The sequence below is a fragment of the Haliotis rufescens genome, unplaced genomic scaffold (assembly GCF_023055435.1).
Source record: "Haliotis rufescens isolate VD_foot unplaced genomic scaffold, xgHalRufe1.0.p SCAF_3, whole genome shotgun sequence".
NCBI lineage: Eukaryota > Metazoa > Mollusca > Gastropoda > Lepetellida > Haliotidae > Haliotis > Haliotis rufescens.
The window spans coordinates 4,029,395-4,047,717 of NW_025964001.1; the positions used below are offsets into that span (position 1 = coordinate 4,029,395).

General features: G+C 40.6%; 2 protein-coding genes across 4 annotated transcripts in view; one reads left to right on the forward strand and one right to left on the reverse strand.

Annotated features, from left to right (window-relative positions):
• Window positions 1-4,520, reverse strand: part of LOC124131864 (U3 small nucleolar RNA-associated protein 25 homolog) — a 35,515-nt gene extending 30,995 nt beyond the window's left edge. The window contains exons 1-5 of one of the 3 annotated variants that reach the window (XM_046495364.2): window positions 4,329-4,520; window positions 3,579-3,633; window positions 2,901-3,000; window positions 765-1,271; window positions 433-524 (exon numbers count right to left, since the gene is read on the reverse strand). In XM_046495364.2, the coding sequence (XP_046351320.2) occupies window positions 433-524; window positions 765-1,271; window positions 2,901-3,000; window positions 3,579-3,633; window positions 4,329-4,453 (879 nt within the window). In that variant the 5' untranslated portion in view covers window positions 4,454-4,520. Of the gene's footprint in view, window positions 1-432; window positions 525-764; window positions 1,272-2,900; window positions 3,001-3,578; window positions 3,634-4,182; window positions 4,226-4,328 lie in introns of those variants that run through there. The other 2 variants (XM_046495363.2, XM_046495365.2) reach the window with 2 other exon arrangements.
• LOC124131865 (RNA-binding protein 4.1-like) lies at window positions 4,499-13,420 on the forward strand. Its single transcript, XM_046495366.2, has 6 exons — window positions 4,499-4,633; window positions 5,514-5,643; window positions 8,063-8,146; window positions 8,666-8,706; window positions 9,615-10,112; window positions 10,620-13,420. Exons 2-6 carry the CDS (start codon window positions 5,521-5,523, stop codon window positions 10,858-10,860), a joined length of 987 nt encoding a protein of 328 aa, XP_046351322.1. The 5' UTR covers window positions 4,499-4,633; window positions 5,514-5,520; the 3' UTR covers window positions 10,861-13,420.
• Window positions 13,421-18,323: the final 4,903 nt, after the last annotated feature.

Consider the following 18,323-nt stretch of genomic DNA (forward strand, 5'->3'; position numbering starts at 1 on the left):
TAGTGCTTTGAGCATGCCGGAGTGGAAATAACAACAGACTATTTATATTGCTAATATTTATCCCTGAGCGGTATCAGGACATCTGCCCCACACACACACACACAATTTGCCCCTTAATGATGCATGCAGAATGTCATCTCTGCATCTATAGTGGCACAAGAACAAACTTATCTCCGTTGATGGATGAAACAACACTTCACAAATAACATTCAATGACATTTTGTATGGTACATGTTCGAGACTCTTAGACTTTCCCAACCCCATCGCTCCGTCTCCAAACCATGGTAGAAATAGTACCACTTTATACTGCCTCCAAAATGCAGTATACATAGTCTTGCTTATCTCCTCCAAGCCACAGTAGAAATGGCCTATGTTATTATTTATATACACTTAGTAATATCAGGGTCCTTGCCACATTCACAAATACCCCACCTTCAGTTCTCGCTTATCCCAGGCACAGTCTGGACTCAAAGTTTCTGCATCCGTGTCACTCAGATCTCTCTCAAAATGGATAGCAAATGGATCTTTAGGAAACAAAACCATAGAACAATGAAACATATAGCCATCACAATACAGATTCTAATCTTGCAAAATAAAGTTGCAGATTCGAGGCATTACATCAAAAATTGGAGGTGGGGTGAAATGGGGTACAACATTGCATTCAAGATCATCATTATGAGCTAATTCTTTAACAAGTCCAGCAGGTTCATGTTATACAACACCAGGTGACAAAATGTAAGGAACATTATCAGATGGAAACATACCCGAATCTCTGCTCACGTCTTCTTCATCTTCATTCAGCTCTACTTCATCTTCAGCAAGTGCTGTCTCAAGCTTTCGTTTCTTTCCTTTCTGTTGTTTATCTACAGAAACACCTTTCTTCTCTTTATCTTTTGCACAGAGATTTTTATGATTCTTTTGTTGAACCATATCTTGTGAGTCAGAAGACTCATCATCAATATCTTCATCATCATCATCATCATCACCACCATCATCATCATCAGTGCCAGCTGCATCATCTTTGAGTATGTCTATGTCACAGTGGCCATTGTTATCATCATCATCATCATCATCATCAACAACAGAACTGTCATCACCTATCTTGCTCTCCTCATCATCCTCAATGTCATCACTGTCGTTCTCATCTTTACCATCCTCCTCAGTTTCATCATCATCATCATCATCATCATCATCGGAAGCTTTGTCATTCATTTTGCTTCCCCCATCATCCTCAGCGTCATCACTATCTTCCTCATCCTCTTCCTCAGAGGCTGCAAGTTGGACATTGATGGCATGTAATCATGTTAAATGACGTAAGAAAAACATACAACTTTATGGATAACGTCTGGTTTATTGCATATAAGGATGTTTCGATGTAGATTCTTCCACCGTTATTAAGCTGGAGTGGAGTGTTTAATAAAAAAACCTAAATGAAGTACTGACTAACTATGACATAGAAGTTCTGAGTGGAGTCCCAATTTGTCACACTGGCATGTAGGAGTGACATTTACCACACCAGTGAAAGGCGGAATCGTTGCTATTGTGTGACAAATAACCAAATCAGGTTAACATTCGCACTTGAACAACCAAACACAGACGATGACATGACTGGCTCTGCACAACTAATTGCAGCACATTATACCACTGTCCCACTCATGATCTCCTTAGTATTATACTAGGCAGGACGTATTCCTCATGCAGACTATACATAAAGGTTTGGTGGGTGTCTCTTATAGTATGTTTCGACACTTTACTACACACACTTCATAATCAGATTAGGTGAGGTGACATAGGGTTTAACGTTGCGTCCAAGATAATTGCACTTATATAGTGATGTGCATGCATGTGTGTGTGTGTGTATGCTGCTTGTATTAGACACAGTATATGGACTCCGAGCCGACCAGTCCTTGTTGTAGCCCCTAAAGCCAGGCAGAGTAACAACAAGTACCATCTTTTAACGTCTTTTGGTATGAAGCAGCCGGGGATCGAACCCTGGATCTTCCGCTCTCCGGGCGGACGCTCTACCACTAGACCACCTCCATAATTAGGAGTTGCGATGATGTTTCATCTTCTTTACTGAAATGTGTTCCATAGCCAACAGAGTTGATGTAATGATATCAACTTGGGTATCATCATCCACTATTAGGTCCGAACATATTACCAACTTCCAGATTTATCCAGAGTTCCACCCAGGGTTCCAAGCTAAGTGCCCTTGGGAGCCAATTCGGGAAAGATTGGTCAGTGAAATATAAGTCACTTCTCCAAAGCCATGACATTAGTTACTACCATATTACATCAATGGGAAAATTTGTAATTTCACATGGGGAATTTTTACTGAAATTTGCTGTAGACATAGGGAGTGAGTGAGTGAGTGAGTATGGTTTGAGGCCGCATTTATCAATGTTCCAGCAATAATCACGGTGAGGGACACCAGAAATGGGCTTCACACATTGAACCCATGTGGTGAATCGAACCTGGGTCTTTTTCACCACCCCTCCTGTAGACTTAAGGTCCATTCTCGGCCTCTCAGCAGGTCTAGATAAATCTCTTGAAATTTTAATAAGCACCCCTACTAAGGCCAAATATGTACATGACAGTTCCGGGGTAGATTAGGTCTTCAGCAACCCATGCTTGCCGTAATGGCGACTGTGTTTGTCGTAAAAGGCATCTGACAGGATCGGGTGGTCAGGCTCGCTGACTTGGTTGATGCATGTCATTGTATCCAAATTTCCTAGATCGATGCTCATGATGTCAATCACTGGATTGTTTGGTCCAGACTTGATTATTTACAGACTGCCGGATAGCTGGAATAATGCTGAGTTGGGTGTTAAATAAACAAACAAACATTGGGGCTATGAAAAGACTTTCTTGCATGATGGACTTAGTCTTAAAATGCTTACACTTGTAGGCATTAGCAGATGCACCCTGGCCAATGGATGACATCAGCTGTTGAAATGCATTCTCCTCTTCCTCACTCTCTGATGATTCCTCAACTGGTACCTGGAGGACAACAACATAGTTCTTCATTGTCATGTAACCATGGTGTTACACAGGGTTCAATAATACAAGACCTGAAAATTTCCAGATTGATGTGTCTACTATCGTATTAAAGTTTTAAAAAGATTTTGAAATTCACACAGTTTTCTAAGGAAAAAGCTTTTATATTTCTATAAATATCTCATGTTTCATGAATATAACAAAATTACTACAAAAGAGAATTTTTTTCTACTTAAAGGTACAATGTTTAAATCAGCAGAGTAGTGTACAAGGTGTGTTCAAAAAGAGAGAAAAGCCAGAAAAAGAGAGAAAAGCCAGAAAAAAAGTGCCATGCAGGGATTTATCTAGACCTGTGTAAAGGCCGATATTCGGCCCCAAGTCTGCAGCAAATGTCAATAAAAATGAACATTTCCCAAACTAGCAGGCGACGACATACGCTCATTTGGCTTCTTGTCAGGTGAGCTAAAAAACGAAACATGGTTTACATAAAAGAGAAGAATCCGTATTGCCCTAATTATGTTGGTGTTAATCAGTAGGGAATTTATATCCGCATGATAAATCGACTATGTGCATATACTCACATGCTTTTTACTAATGGGTTCATCTTTGACTTTGGTATACTGCCTGACACTGTCTCTAGCAGAAAAGACAAAGGTTGAATATATCAAAACCTAAACATGAAAATGTCAAGTCCAGTTTCCAGGTAAATACCAGTACTCAAATCTACAGGAGCTCAAAGGGACAGGACGTTCACCGTTCTGAAGCGTTGCTTGTAAACAATAGCCGATAACCGGTGTCTACCTCTATTGAGAGGATGAGACAAACCTTCTCAAATTCTATCTTGCAAATGTGCATCATTAAAATGAAATTTTCAATTTAAGTATAAGACTAAATCAATCTAACATGTTTACCATATCTTAGAATTTAGGCAATATTTACATACATGCAAACAGATTTAAGAAAACGACATGACTTCACAGCTAGGATCATTGAAAATGGGGAACAATAATATATTCTTAAAGATATGTAGGTCATAACATGTTGGCTTTGGCAATAACAAAATTTCGTTGCAAAAAATGCAATTTACTTACTGGAAACGTAAATAAATCTCACTAGCTTATGTCAATCATATCCAAATCAATTCGAATTGATCAATAACATATATATAAAATATTGTCACCATACTTGCTTGAACAATATCATTAATGCTGTTGTGTTTGTAAACACTTCAAGGGAGATTACTTTTGCTATCACAAAATGAAGGAGTGTTTTCCTCAACAAACATAATAATATGATCTTAACGGAAAAAAACAAAGTAGCTAACTATTTACTTTAACTCGGAAGGATGGAGTTCTCCTGTTTCTTTTAGAAAGTGTTTTTGACCATCGGTTAGCCTTGGTGCCGATTTGTTGCGTTTCTTTCGATGGCCTCCTCGGCCATGCCGCTTGTGAGCCATGCTTTTCGCTGAAGCGTTTCCGAAGTAACAACTTCAGTGATTGGACGAATGTTCGTGTACAGCCAATGAAAGATCGCGTACCTTAGAGTTTGAGTCTCCTGGACCTGCCGCCATTACACTGGAGCATGCTTGTTGGCTTTTAGTCGTTTTAATGCATTTTAGTAGTAATTGAAGGCAAATGTAAGTATGCTGTCTACTATGAGTTAAACAATATGTTGTTATATGTTTAAGTGGATTTATGCGGGTAGTATTGAACCTGCTACGAGTATGTTATTTGTTAAAATGAGATATGCGAAATGCCGGTTTTCTTTGTGGAATGTGTCAAATTTAAGGTCTCATCTCTCCCTCTTAAGAATCAAAACATTGTGTATTTTTAGAAACATAATCACTCACGAATGAATGTTTTGCAATACGCAATATATATATATATATATACTGCGTTCCCCACATCGATGCGGTGTCATGTGTATTCACCATTAAGTACCCTATTTTCGTGTGGTCAAGTTCGGAATGATTAACTCAATTTTCGGCCCCCAATTTTCACTTTATTCATTTCAACTCGTAACGCATAGGTAATTATTTCAGTGCATGGCAAAGAACGATGACTTGCCCGTATGAATATCAAGGAATATCAATTAGCTGTTAGAAAAGAGTTCAATTAACCAAACATAACACAAATTGCTTAAACAAAAGGATATCACCATGAGGGATAAGAAGCATTGGTTTCATCAGTGACTAGTTTGGAACAACATTTGTGTCAAATGCTAATTATCAATATCATAGAAGCCTTATCAGAACAAGGTAATTTGATATTGTGTGAAAATTGTCATTTAGTGGTGTAATGATGTGCAGGTGGAAAATAGAATTATTCCAAAATTCTAATTTTAGTTCAAGTAGATCTATATCATGTATATGCCCTAGTTTCATCCATTTTAATGGAAAATCATCATATTTAATTTCTGTGTAACTTGATTTTTGTAGCCTCTTAATACTGGCTTTGCATACCATGCATTGACATGTTGGTTTTGTCAATTCTTAACAATCATCTTTTCTCTTGTAGTGCCAATATGCCAACAAAAATATTTATTGGAAATTTGGGACCAGATACACAAGCACAGGATTTGCGTCCATTGTTCGAAAAGTATGGACATGTCTCAGAATGTGATGTACTCAGGAACTATGGCTTTGTGGTGAGTGCTTTCATTTTGAGTGAGTTCATTTTGCTTGAAGCCGTGACAGGTGCAGTCAGTGCTTGACACTGACCAAAATTTGTTAGTGGTCCAAAATCTACTGGTCCTTTTGGATCTCTACTAGACACAATGGTGCTTAGAGTTTAGATTTGACTTCTTGCTGGTTTCAAAAGTCTTAAACTGCTTTGTTCATCCCCAAAATAACACTAGAGCACCGGACCACCATTTCTTTATATGTCAACTTGTTTATTATGAGGAACACAGTGTTTCCGAGTATATGCCATTATGCCTACTCATTCATCAGATAAATGAATGCAAGGATGCAGAGAGCATATCTATGTACATGTTAAAACAACAAAAGTAATACAATAACAAAGGTGGAAACTTAACAAGGGAAGCCAACAGTTAATTGGCAATGATTGGTAATTAGCAATGGACAAAGAAAGCCAGTAGTTAAATAAGCACTGATTGGTAATAAGCAATGGACATAATTAATTAATTTTAAGGGTCCTTGCAGGCAATATGGGGGTCCTGTTAAGTAATGAAAAGGTGTATGTTTTCATAATTACTGTAGGGCCTGGAATGAATCAATTATCATGTTGACGGTGGTCAAGGTTAATGGATGAAATGACAAATACCCATAACTGCTCTTGATGCACTGTTGGTACAGTGAATATTATTGTGTATCCCTTGGGACGCAGTATTTGTTTTTCTGCGTCCAATCTCAACATTTGTGAATACTGGACTCCTGTCTTGTTTTGTAAAAATAACATGTCCGAAAATAACATTTATGAAAGCATTAAGTTCATCCCATGAACATTCTGCACAACAGCTTGAATTAAATGCTTTTATGACCCGTGAAAATCCGGGGTAGAATAGGTCTTCAGCAACCCATGCTTACCGTAAAAGGCAACTATGCTTGTCGTAAGAGGCAACTAATGGGATCAGGTGGTCAGGCTCGCTGACTTGGTTGATGCATGTCATCGATCCCAATTGCGTGGATCGATGCTCATGATATTAATCACTAGATTGTCTGGTCCAGACCGCCATCATATAGCTGGAATATTGCTGAGTGCAGCGTTAAACAACAAACAAAACAGTTAGTGATTTATCATCTATAATTACCAAGTTATTCAAAATATGACATGTTTATTTGAAATGTGCCCCTGATGTATGTCAATGATGAGGTTGTCACATGTCGTTATGGAACTTCTATTTTCGAGAGATCTTTTCGATGTTGATGTCCATTTTTTTTGTTAATGGATTGCTAATCAATTTTGAGGTTTAGTCATATTTAACCATACAAGCGCAAGCAGTCATTTTTTTATGCTTATTTTGAGCTTTATCACCCTGTTTTTAAAATAGTGCAACTTGCATGTGCGGCTTCATTACTAGCGTCAATGCATGTGTACCCATGCTTCACTTACATATAGACGTTCGCTCGTCACGCCGAAGACCCGGGTTCGAATCCCGACATGGGTACAATGTGTGAAGCCCATTTCTGGTGTCCCCCGCTGTGATATTGCTGGAATATTGCTAAAAGCGGCGTAAAACCGTACTCACTCACTCACTTACATATAGGCCTAATAAAAATGTCGAAATGAAAACCAGACTCATGGCATGGTACTCTTAACATTACTCTTTTTCACATGAAATTACGCTTTTTTACCTTACTGATGACTCCAAAGCTTCAATAAGGTTTGGCATCCCTGTACATGATTCCTAATTATCCCCCGCCCAACGAAGTTGGCGGGGGATATAGAAACTGGCTCCGTCCATCTGTCAGTTTCGTTTCCGGAGCATAACTCATAAACCGTTCAATATTTTTTCATCAAACTTTGCAGGTCTGTCAGGTACATGCTGAACTGGTGCCTTTTGCTATTGAGAAATTTTAGAAATTTTTATTTTTTACGTTTCCATGGCAACAAGATGGACTTAGGTTCTGTGAGGGTGGGGTTCGTTTCCGGAGCATAACTCATAAACCGTTCAATATTTTTTCATCAAACTTTGCAGGTCTGTCAGGTACATGCTGAACTGGTGCCTTTTGCTATTTAGAAATTTTAGAAATATTTATTTTTTTACGTTTCCATTGCAACAAGATGGACTGAGGTTCCAAACTCATCTTTTTTTTACAATTTCCATGAAAAGTTCCACCTCGGTTAAAAAAGGTTAGGGTTTGTTTAGATTTAATGTCAATCACGGGATTGTCTGGTCCAGACTCGATTATTTAAAGACCATCATCATATGGATGGAATATTGCAGAGTGCGGCGTTAACAACAAACACGCTTATGCATGTCATGCTTCCTGGGCCATTTGAAGATGTTTTGTGGGATTGTTGATAGTATATTTCTAACCTAATGATACTTGTACATGCTACTTTTCCTCTGTAACACCAGATGTATCTGCTATGTTTTTCAGCACATGAGTGACGACAATGAAGCACAGGTTGCTATAACAGAACTTGATGGATATTCCATCCATGGACACAGAATGAGAGTTGAGGTATTATATTTGACCAAATTCTAGTTTACACACATCCTGTTGGGCCAGTACTGGTACACTTCAGGTTGATAACATAGATAAGGCTTACTTCTCTTCTACTCATACACTGATTTAATTTTCATCAATAAAAATAGTTAGTATTCAGGGAGAAATAAAATTGATATTTAGATGGTTTGGAACAATGTTTGATCTGCTTGTCAGGAGACCAAATGTAAGTGTGTTACACTAAAGCCTGTATTGCAAAGGATCTATGCTCACTCTCTCACTTATCACATCAAGAGCTGTATATAAGCTCTTTTAGCATAGGACCTTGAAATGGAAGTTTAATTATTTTATTTATCACATTCATCTGAAACGGCAAGTTCAGCCCATGTCTAGTACAATTTCTTTAAATCTTCTGAATGTAGTTAGCTCGGCTAATATTTGTATTAAAGTCTACTGAGTATAATCCTGAGCTTGTGGTCTAAAACACATTGTGGTCTTATCAATTGTGGTCTCATTGTTTTGTCTCCTTTTTAGCGATCCACAGGGAAGAGAGGTGAAGGCGGTGGAAAAGACAGGTATGTTGACATATTGGTCATGACTTATGCTACGACACTATTCAAGTTAAGGAGGGGGCACGGGTGGCCCAGTCGTCCAAGGCGCCGCGATTCGCTGTGCAGAGTTGCATTCCTTCGGCACGCCAGAAACCTATGATTGTGGGTTCGAATCGATTATGTTTCTAGGTTTGTCAGCACCATACCCGTGCTCGTGGGTTTCACCGAAATGGTAAACGTCTGAGACCTGCATCGCTTCGGGCTTTCCTCCCACATTAAGCTGACACGCCGCGATATAACTGGAATACTGTTAAAAGCAGCGTTAAACCCAACTCACTCACTCACTCACTCACTCAAGTTAAGGACTTCCTGCAATTTCATTGGCTGTACGAAGGGGAGGGCTATCAATGTGTTATAATATATGGTTTATATCATGTATATCACCTGAAAATATGTCTTCCAAGTGAATAATGAACCATTATGTTGTTAATTATTTGTTGTTTAAACAGTTTCATAATATTCATCTGATGCCATTATTATTTGATTTCTAGTCTAGGCTAGTCCTGTGTTTACAATTCAACATGTTTAAGCCCATGTGTATGATTCTGAATATGAATTATGCAAAGTAGCTGAAAAGGCTTAAGCAAATAATAACCGGCAACTATGCTTGTTGTAAGAGTCGACTATGCTTGTTGTAAGAGGCGACTAACATAATTGGGTGGATCAATGCTTATGATGTCAATCACTGGATTGTCTGGTCCAGGCTCGATTATTTACAGACTTGAATATTGCTGAGTGCGGCATTAAACAACAAACAAACAAACAAATAATAACCCTTTTGAATTATGTTTGTCATTACTTTGTATGATACTCGACTTCAGAATGACGATGTTTCCTCTAAGTAGTAACGGTGCATTTCTCTTTGTCTCCAGAGCTCGAGGTGGTGGCAGGGGCAGGGGAAGAGGAGGTATAGGCAGGGGTTCCGGCAGGGGGTCTCCCCGAGGAGGTGGCGGAGGAATCAGAGATTCTTACGGAAGCCGGTACCCTCCACCCCATCCGTACGATAGATATGATCCCTATTACAGATATCCTTACCCAGAGCGGGATCCTTACTACAGACCCCCTCCTCCCAGTGACAGGTACCCCCCAAGGATGCCCCCACCCCCACCCCCAGGTGATCGTTATCCTCCTAGAGATAGATTGCCTGCAGGGGAAAGGCCACTACCTCCACCAGACAGACGAGCAGCATATCCTGATCCCCGGGATCGAATGCTTCCACCCCCTAGAGATAGATATGGGTATCCAGAGGAAAGAAGTCCATATGAACGAAGTCCCTATGAGAGAGCTCGGCCTCTGGATGTACCTTCAGACCCCTATTATAGAGAACGTAGCCCAGTGGCGAGACCACCCCCAGAATACTATGAACGACCGTAAGTAAGTCTTTTCTTAATTTGCACAGCATCATTAAAAACAACTAAGTTATGTGTGCACTTGTTTCCTTGTTTGGGATTAAAGCGTTTCACTTCCACAAATATTTCAGTATGTTGAAGTAACTTTATTTTTCACATAACATGTGAATGGACCTGATACTGTGTCTTGTCCAAGTTATGAGTACATCATGGCTTTAACATTCTTTGTCAAGATCTGATAGCAGCATTAGACACAGGTACTAATCAATTAGTCAGAATGAACATTGTCGGTTGTTAGGCATCCATAGGACTAGGAGGAGAATGGTGTTTCCATATATACTACTCAAAACAAGTTAAAGAATACCCACAATTGGAAGACTGTTGCAATATCCACCAGCCATAACAGATTAACTATCGTGTTCTTTAACTTCTTTTGAGTAGTATATTATAAATTATCGTTAGGGCTAGTGATTGAGTTAGACAAGGCAGTGTCTGTTCCACTGTTAGATCATTTGAAATGTGTTACAGATTGGCAGACTATCCCCCTCCTGCACGACGCCCAGCTCAGGAAAATGGCCAAGGGTACCCTAATGGTTATGACTATTACAGCAAGCGACCTGACTATCGAGACCTGGAGAGACCGGTCGTGAGCAGTCACTCCGCTCCCCAGTACCAGCAGCCCAGGATGTCAGGGGCAGGGAGCACCTCTGCACAGAAGAATCCTTACGATAGCCAGTCACTGTTACAAACAGGACCAATATTCTTTTAAGATATGTTATGATATAGTAAACTTTTGAGTAGGACATGATCAGGACTGTTGATATGGTTACACACACATTCTTATGCTGTCTCCCACCTCATTCAGTCGTAATTACCGTGACGTCCGTGATGGTTTCTAAACCAGTCTTAGAAATATTATCATGATGACATGGTGTTTGTAATTAAATATCTGGTAAATCAGTTGTACTGATAAGAATATTCTTCAGCTCCATTGGGTTTTCTGGGGCTGTTGGGTAGCCGAGTGGTTAAGCATTCACTCTTCATGCCAAAGGCTCGGGTCGATTCCCAAATGGGTACACTAGGTGAAGCCCATCTCTTGTGCCCATCCCGTGATATTGCTGGAATATTGCTTAAAGCGGCATGAAACCTCACTCACCCATTCAGTGTTCAGTTCCTTGGAAATGACCTTTTTCTCAGTATTTTGTAAGTGGACTAGCTGCATAGTTCCTCCATGACGGCTGGACTATGCGGCTCGTGTATCACCTGTCCTGATCAATAATATACATTGTACCTGTGAGGATGCATCGTGTCAAGAGATTTCATGTTCCCATTGTCATTGTTTTGTTCATATCATCCACTATTTTCATGACATGTCAGACAAAAGTTTTTACAAGATTAACTTTGTAAGATTGAATGTTGCACTGCTTAGCCGCCATCCTTGTGGCATTGTATGAACAAATGTTAAGAACAAGTATAGGTGATCCGAGTTTTAATGGGCCCGCCAACTATTGGTTATGCAATGTCAAGTTCAGTTTTCAGCTCATGGTAGTTTCCCTGTCTATGTTCTCTGACAAGTGTTCTCAAATTGAGTTTGTTAGGTACCTCATGAAGTCTTTATGAATTGTTACTTTTTCATCTGTGTGTATATATACCTTATCAGTTTGAAATATGCATTCTACCATACAATATTGTCTCTCTTGCTTAAATGTTCTGTTAGCATCTTACCTTGTTAAAAGAAAATGTGTTCTAGCTTATGTGAAACTTTGTAAACATCCGCCATTTAATTATTACCTCATTTGAGTGTTCATCTTGTCCCAGGGGTGATCTTGTAGGTGATTTAGTGATCCTAACATGACCTAGGCACGTTCTTCATTATTGGAATACTCAGTTTATCTCTGATTACACTTGATCTGACCCATGGCATCCACATGTTGAATGGTGTGATAGAGATGAATGGTACTCCCATGTGCGTAAATGTTTAACAAGAATATTTTTTCATGACCATTTCCATGAACATCGTTCAACTGCCACTGTTTTTGTATTCAAATGCAGCACACAAATTCATCCCCCAACACATGTACTTAATCAGCTAGCGTTCATAGTGCTTCCTTTTTTGTGGTGGGTGTTAGACATGAAATTCATACACAAGCATTAACTTGTCACTTGTTGACCACATTTCTCTTCTGATACTCGTAACTAGTTATCAAAATGTGTGCCTTTACCGACAAGTAGGGCTTATGGTTGAATGTACATAATCTTTTTTTCTATTACGATTGTGATTAGATTAGAAATGTAAGCAGTTCACATCTTCATGTTTGACGCTTTGTCTACCATAGCAGTGTGTATGGTGGGGATAGGGTTAAACCCATGTGCACACTGACTGTCCGGTGTGTATGGTGGGGATAGGGTTAAACCCATGTGCACACTGACTGTCCGGTGTGTATGGTGGGGATAGGGTTAAACCCATGCGCACACTGACTGTCCGGTGATGTCATATCTGCTGGCCTCAACAATCATGGCAGCTATTCTAAATCATGTTACCATGGTTACCTTTCAATTGTCAGTGAACATAGCAGGATTTGTACCAGGTCAATCACTTTGTCAATTATGAAAAAACGAAGACTCTAGTAAAGACTGTTCGGTTTAATTGCTAATCTGTATTGTTGTATTTGTAGATGTAACGATTTATTTGAGCATTCGTTTCTTTTTAAAGTTGTGTTTAGTACAGTTGTAAGGAATCTCAGTTTCAGTGGATTTTTAATGCGATTGTTAGAAAAAGTTCTTAGGTCACACAGTGTTGAGTTTGAAGTAAATTGTATGTAATTCATGAAGTAAATACAGGTAGTCATGTTCTGAATTTTGTACTTCTCGCACCTCATGTTATTTCACATAGGTCGTTAAATTGTGTCCATTGAATGTCAGATGATCATACCATGTGTTTGTAATGATGTGTTTCACTTTGCTTGGTAGGTGTTTGTGTTGTAGGTTGATCTTGCTATAAGACTATATACCACATCGTGTACAAAGAGCAGAATGTGAACATTAGAGGCCCTATCCCATCTCGGCAGGACATAGGAAGATTCTTTAAACAAGGCAACTCCAGTCTTGGAGCATTTTTCAAATATGATAGCTGGTAAATATTATCAATTTTAGAAAACTGTTGACTTTCACTGAAGGATCATACCAATGCCATCTTTGCACAGTGTGTGTTCATTGAGGTGAACATGGGCATCGCCAAGCCACCACAGCTTGTGTACCAAGATATCTCATACTGTTGTACAGTTTTTAAGTTCATGTATTCAACAGCAAATAAACCAAATTGTCTGTCAGTATGGGTTTTTTTTAATGGCTGTTAGAAATATGATATGACATTTCGCTTCATTCTGGTGCAGGGACACTTCTTGGATGCAAAGTTCATGTCTCTGCTGATAGTTAGATCCACCAGGTGTGGCCGTCATGGTTCACAGGGCACTACATCATGCCTGGGAGCTGCTTACTGATTAATATACTACTCAAAATAAGTTAAGGAACTCCCCATTCATTTTAATTTGTCTTGCCATGACAGATTAACTCTAATAATCATGTGGTCCCAGGTGGACAGGTGGAATAGATACAGTCGAACCTCATCTTGAATGTACAGATATCCTGAACCTGTTCTCCGGTCCTGATCACCTTACTTTATATTTGTTCATGCCTTGGATCTCGAAGTTACAACCTGGTCCCGCAAGGTTGGAGATAACAGCGTTTGACTGTATATGGTATTGCTGTATTCCCTCGGAACACTGACACCTGCTCATATCAGTTACTATCATTAAGTTTCACATCACAACACAAACGCTTCCTGAATGGATGTCAACAATATATATGGTATTGGCATCTGGTCCTGTGAACAGCGCACAGGTCACAAATCAGGTGAAGTTGAGCAGCATGGTTCGCGTATGATAGCTAAATGGGTAACCATGTTGGGCAGCTTGACTCCAGAAAGTTTCTTTGGCTTTGGCCCTGCCCTGCACTGGAGCACATTGGTGCCTTTGTCTGAAATATGCCTCTGTTCACCCACCAGCGGATAGGTACATGGTAGGATTAGAAGGTAATGGGACTGTTAATCTACTACTCCCAAGGGAGCTGAGTGCACACTGATCCATTAACTGTGGCAATAATAATGCTTGGAGTATGCCCTCGTGCGGGGATAATATTAATATTATGTCTCTGATCATGATATATTAGGAACCCGGAAACACCTCCACATTTGGGTGGTGTTCAAACATGCCATTAATCAATTTCAATTTTATCACGCTGCATAAAAGACACTTTTTGCCATCAGATCATGATTTTCTGCTGAGGTTGCGTTTGTGCTACATGTTTTCATATCAGATTTGAACACCAGAAAGGTTTTTCTTGTATACAACCGTTTGGAAAGGGGTGTCACGGGAACTTTTGTTGTTGAGTATATATCGTGACCGAGTCGTTGCACATCATTATCAGAGAGCACAATGGCATTTGCTACTGAGGATTGCAACAACCGAATGCACTTATTTTCTTCCCCCCCCCCCCCCTCCCTCATCGTCAAAGACACTGTTTGAAGGCCCCAGAATTAGGCAGATCCAAAGGCATGCTTGAAACAGGATCAACACAACGTCACATTGCAAACGTCTTTGGTTCCAGCCAAAGTGTGATGAGTAGATCATAGAGTCGATACCAGACGTTTGGATCATCGACATACAGGTGGTCGACAGCGTTCCACCACACAGTGGGAAGGCAGGTTCCTACTGATCGCAGCTAAAGTTCGTGACTGCCACCACACTCAGAATTGACCTGCATAACGCCAAAGGCATTAACGTTTCTACTCAGTTGGGAAACGTCTTCGTGAAGCTGGTCTCCGGTCACTTCCCACTGACCCGACATCACAGGCAGGCACATTTGGATTTGGCTGAAGATCATGTCAATTTGACAGACCAACTCTGGGTTCAAGTTCGAGATATTGTCTACACTTCACGGGCCCAAAGTAGCCTAACATGACCGCCACGATTGGGGTGGGATCAGTAAGAACCGATCTCAATGTCCTTTAGCGGGGAACGATGACCGTTGTGCGCTACAGGGATGACATTCTAGATGTGTTCGTGAGACCGTATGCTTGTGCAATAGGACCGGACTTAATCCTCATGGACGATAAAACACGACCTCATCGTGCCAGGGTCGTTGATGCAGGACACCATTGTCCGCATGGAGTGGCTAGCCCGGTCACCAGACCTCAACCCTATCGAACACGATAGAAACAAGCTGCAGATGTAGCAAACTTTGAGTAGCATATATCATAAATTAATTCTATTTCGGAAGTGAAAAGGGGGAGGGGCACGGGTGTCCCAGTCGTCTTAAGGCGCTGCGATTCGCAGTGCATAGTTGCGTCCCTTGGGCACACCAGAAACCTATAATTGTGGGTTCGAATCCCGGTTCGCCCCGATTATGTTTCTAGGATAGAATAGGTCTTCAGCAACCCATGCTTGCCGTAAAAGGCGACTATGCTTGTCGTAAAAGGCGACTAACGGGATCGGGTGGTCAGGCTCGCTGGCTTGGTTGATGCATGTCATCGATCCCAATTGCGTGGATCGATGCTCATGATTTTAATCACTGGATTGTCTGGTCCAGACTCGATTATTTACAGACCGCCGTCAAATTGCTGGAATATTGCTGAGTGCGGCGTTAAACAACAAACCACAGCATCATACCCGTGCTCGTGAGTTTCACCGAAGTGGTAAACGTCTGAGACCTGCATTACTTCGTGCTTTCCTTCCACATTAAGCTGACACGCCGTGATATAACTGGAATAATTTTAAAAGCGGCGTTAACCCAACTACTCACTCACTCACTCATTCGGAAGTGAAAATATGTCGCGTCATTTCACAGCTGGAAAGGGATGGCTTATTAAGACGGTTACTGAGATTATTCAATGTGATAAACCATAAGTTAATGAAAGCTCTCTCAATGTGTCCAATTAGAAACTTCTTGAATATATGGTATGGTGCAGGTTTTGCATGGGTGACAAAGAAGCTAGTATTTAGTAAAGAACAAAACTAGAACATCTTCAGTTACACACTTCAATCAGTTCCTGATGCATTGCTAATTAAATACACATAAAGAAACCTGTATATTTTACAATGACTGGTCGTACGAGCGTTTGCATTGAAACTTTTATAACATAAACTCGGAAAAATGAATGTGGTTTGCAAGAAGACACCTTGACAATAAGAAAACATAAACGTTTATCCCGTTTTTGAGATTGTAATCATGATACTAACAAAAACACAGGGGCACTGTATTTGTGCAAAAACAGTAGTCACAATACGTTTGGAGGAATTGAGCCAGGAATTCCAAGCTGATTTCACGCTCTGGGTACACATTAGGAGGGAAAATCTAAGGTTTGAGTGTTTTAAATTAATAAACAAGGTGCTCAAAAAGTTTTTGATCGAAATTGTTTTGTCAGTTAAATGTGTACTCCTCAAAGACATGCATTACCAGTTACACGCATTTGGTGGACCATTAGTGATGACAAATTGCTAACAGAATACAGGACACGTGTCCAATACGAAGACATATCAAAGGAGTGAGTGAGTTAAAATTTAACGTCGCATCGGCATTATTTCAGCCGTATAGCGACGAGACCAAGTTGATATATACACAAGTGATTCATGAATACAAAGTGATATTTAATCTGTCAAACATATACTCAACAACAAAAGTTAATGTGATACCAATATTTAGTGTATTTTTCAAACACGTTAAGTTTGGTTTTCAATATTGTAGTACATGTATGGAATCAAGTCATAAAAACGCAACTGCTACAGAAAAGCATGCATTCCATGCAAAAATCGACTTTTATGCAAGCCTCATGCATTTCACTACCCAAGAATGGGTATAAAAACGTGCGTTAACTGGATTCCATATGCATTGTTTAGTATCGTGCTGACAACAACCACTCAGAAAAACAACAAAATTACGCAATTATTCAACATGAAATGCCACGCCCGTCCGAAAATGAGCGTCTGCGAACCATTGGTATGCTTGAAGCAGGATCGAGTCAACGGGATGTTGCAAGACAGTTTAACGTCCACAGAAACATCATTTGGTGTTTATGGCAACGTTGGCAACAGACGAATGCAGTCAGAGACCATCCCCTGAGTGGCAGGCCACGCGTAACCAATAATCGACACGACAACTGGATTCGAACAACACACCTACGAAATCGATTCCAGCCAGCAACAGTGACTGCAAGAAGCATCCCTGGCCTTCGACGAATATCTTCACAAACCGTACGTCGTCGCCTCAGATGTGCAGGGATTGTCGCCAGAAGACCCGCCAGACGTCCCATTTTGACAGGAAACCACCGTCAAGCACGTCTAGAGTGGTGCGGACAGCGTCTACGCCGGACGGCCATTCAGTGGGGCACAAGTTCTATTCACTGACGAGTCTCGTTTTCACTTCAGCCACAGTGATGGACGGATTCGAGTGTACCGACGTCGAGGTGAACGTAGCGTCAATCATTGTGTCATGGAAGAAGATCGGTTCGGGGGCGGCAGCGTTATGGTATGGGGTGGGATTACAGCAAGACAGAGGACCCGTTTGATAGTGGTAGAGGGAAATCTCAATGGACAGCACTCCCGCGACGAGATCATCGGCCCTGTTGTTCTACCGTTTTTGCGTCGTCATGGCCCAGGCATTACCTTTCAACATGACAATGCACGGCCTCATATTGCTCGACTTGTTCAGGATTCTCTTCTACAAAACAACGTGAATGTCATCCCCTGGTCGGCTCGCTCCCCTGATCTCTCACCAATCGAGCACATGTGGGATGAGATTGATCGGCGCCTTTGACGTCAACCACGTAAGTGTTCCACAGACACTCATGGAACTTCGAAACATGCTCCAGCAGATATGGACAGATAACCCACAGGACTTTGTGCGACGCCTGGTCCATTCCATGAGACGAAGATGTGTTGCTTGCATCGCAACCAGAGGTGGACACACACGCGTTTGATTTGTAAATTGACATTTTGGCATGTTCATGTTTTTCTATGAGATTAAACCATTTGAACACTTACAGGAGTCTTTTATCTGTTGCAAACCGAAATTGTTTCAGATTTGGTAAAAAACATAACTTTGCATTACATTTAATCAGTATCACAGGAACGTTTGTTGTTCAGTATATTTGGTCGTAGCAATGTTCTTTATACAGTT

What these genes read in the sequence shown, in the direction of transcription:
- LOC124131865 (XM_046495366.2), top strand. Translation starts at nt 5,521, where the DNA reads ATGCCAACAAAAATATTTATTGGAAATTTGGGACCAGATACACAAGCA. An exon ending in GACACAGAATGAGAGTTGAG is followed by an intron (nt 8,147 to 8,665) that starts GTATTATATTTG and finishes TCTCCTTTTTAG; the next exon opens with CGATCCACAGGGAAGAGAGG. An exon ending in CCAGAATACTATGAACGACC is followed by an intron (nt 10,113 to 10,619) that starts GTAAGTAAGTCT and finishes AATGTGTTACAG; the next exon opens with ATTGGCAGACTATCCCCCTC.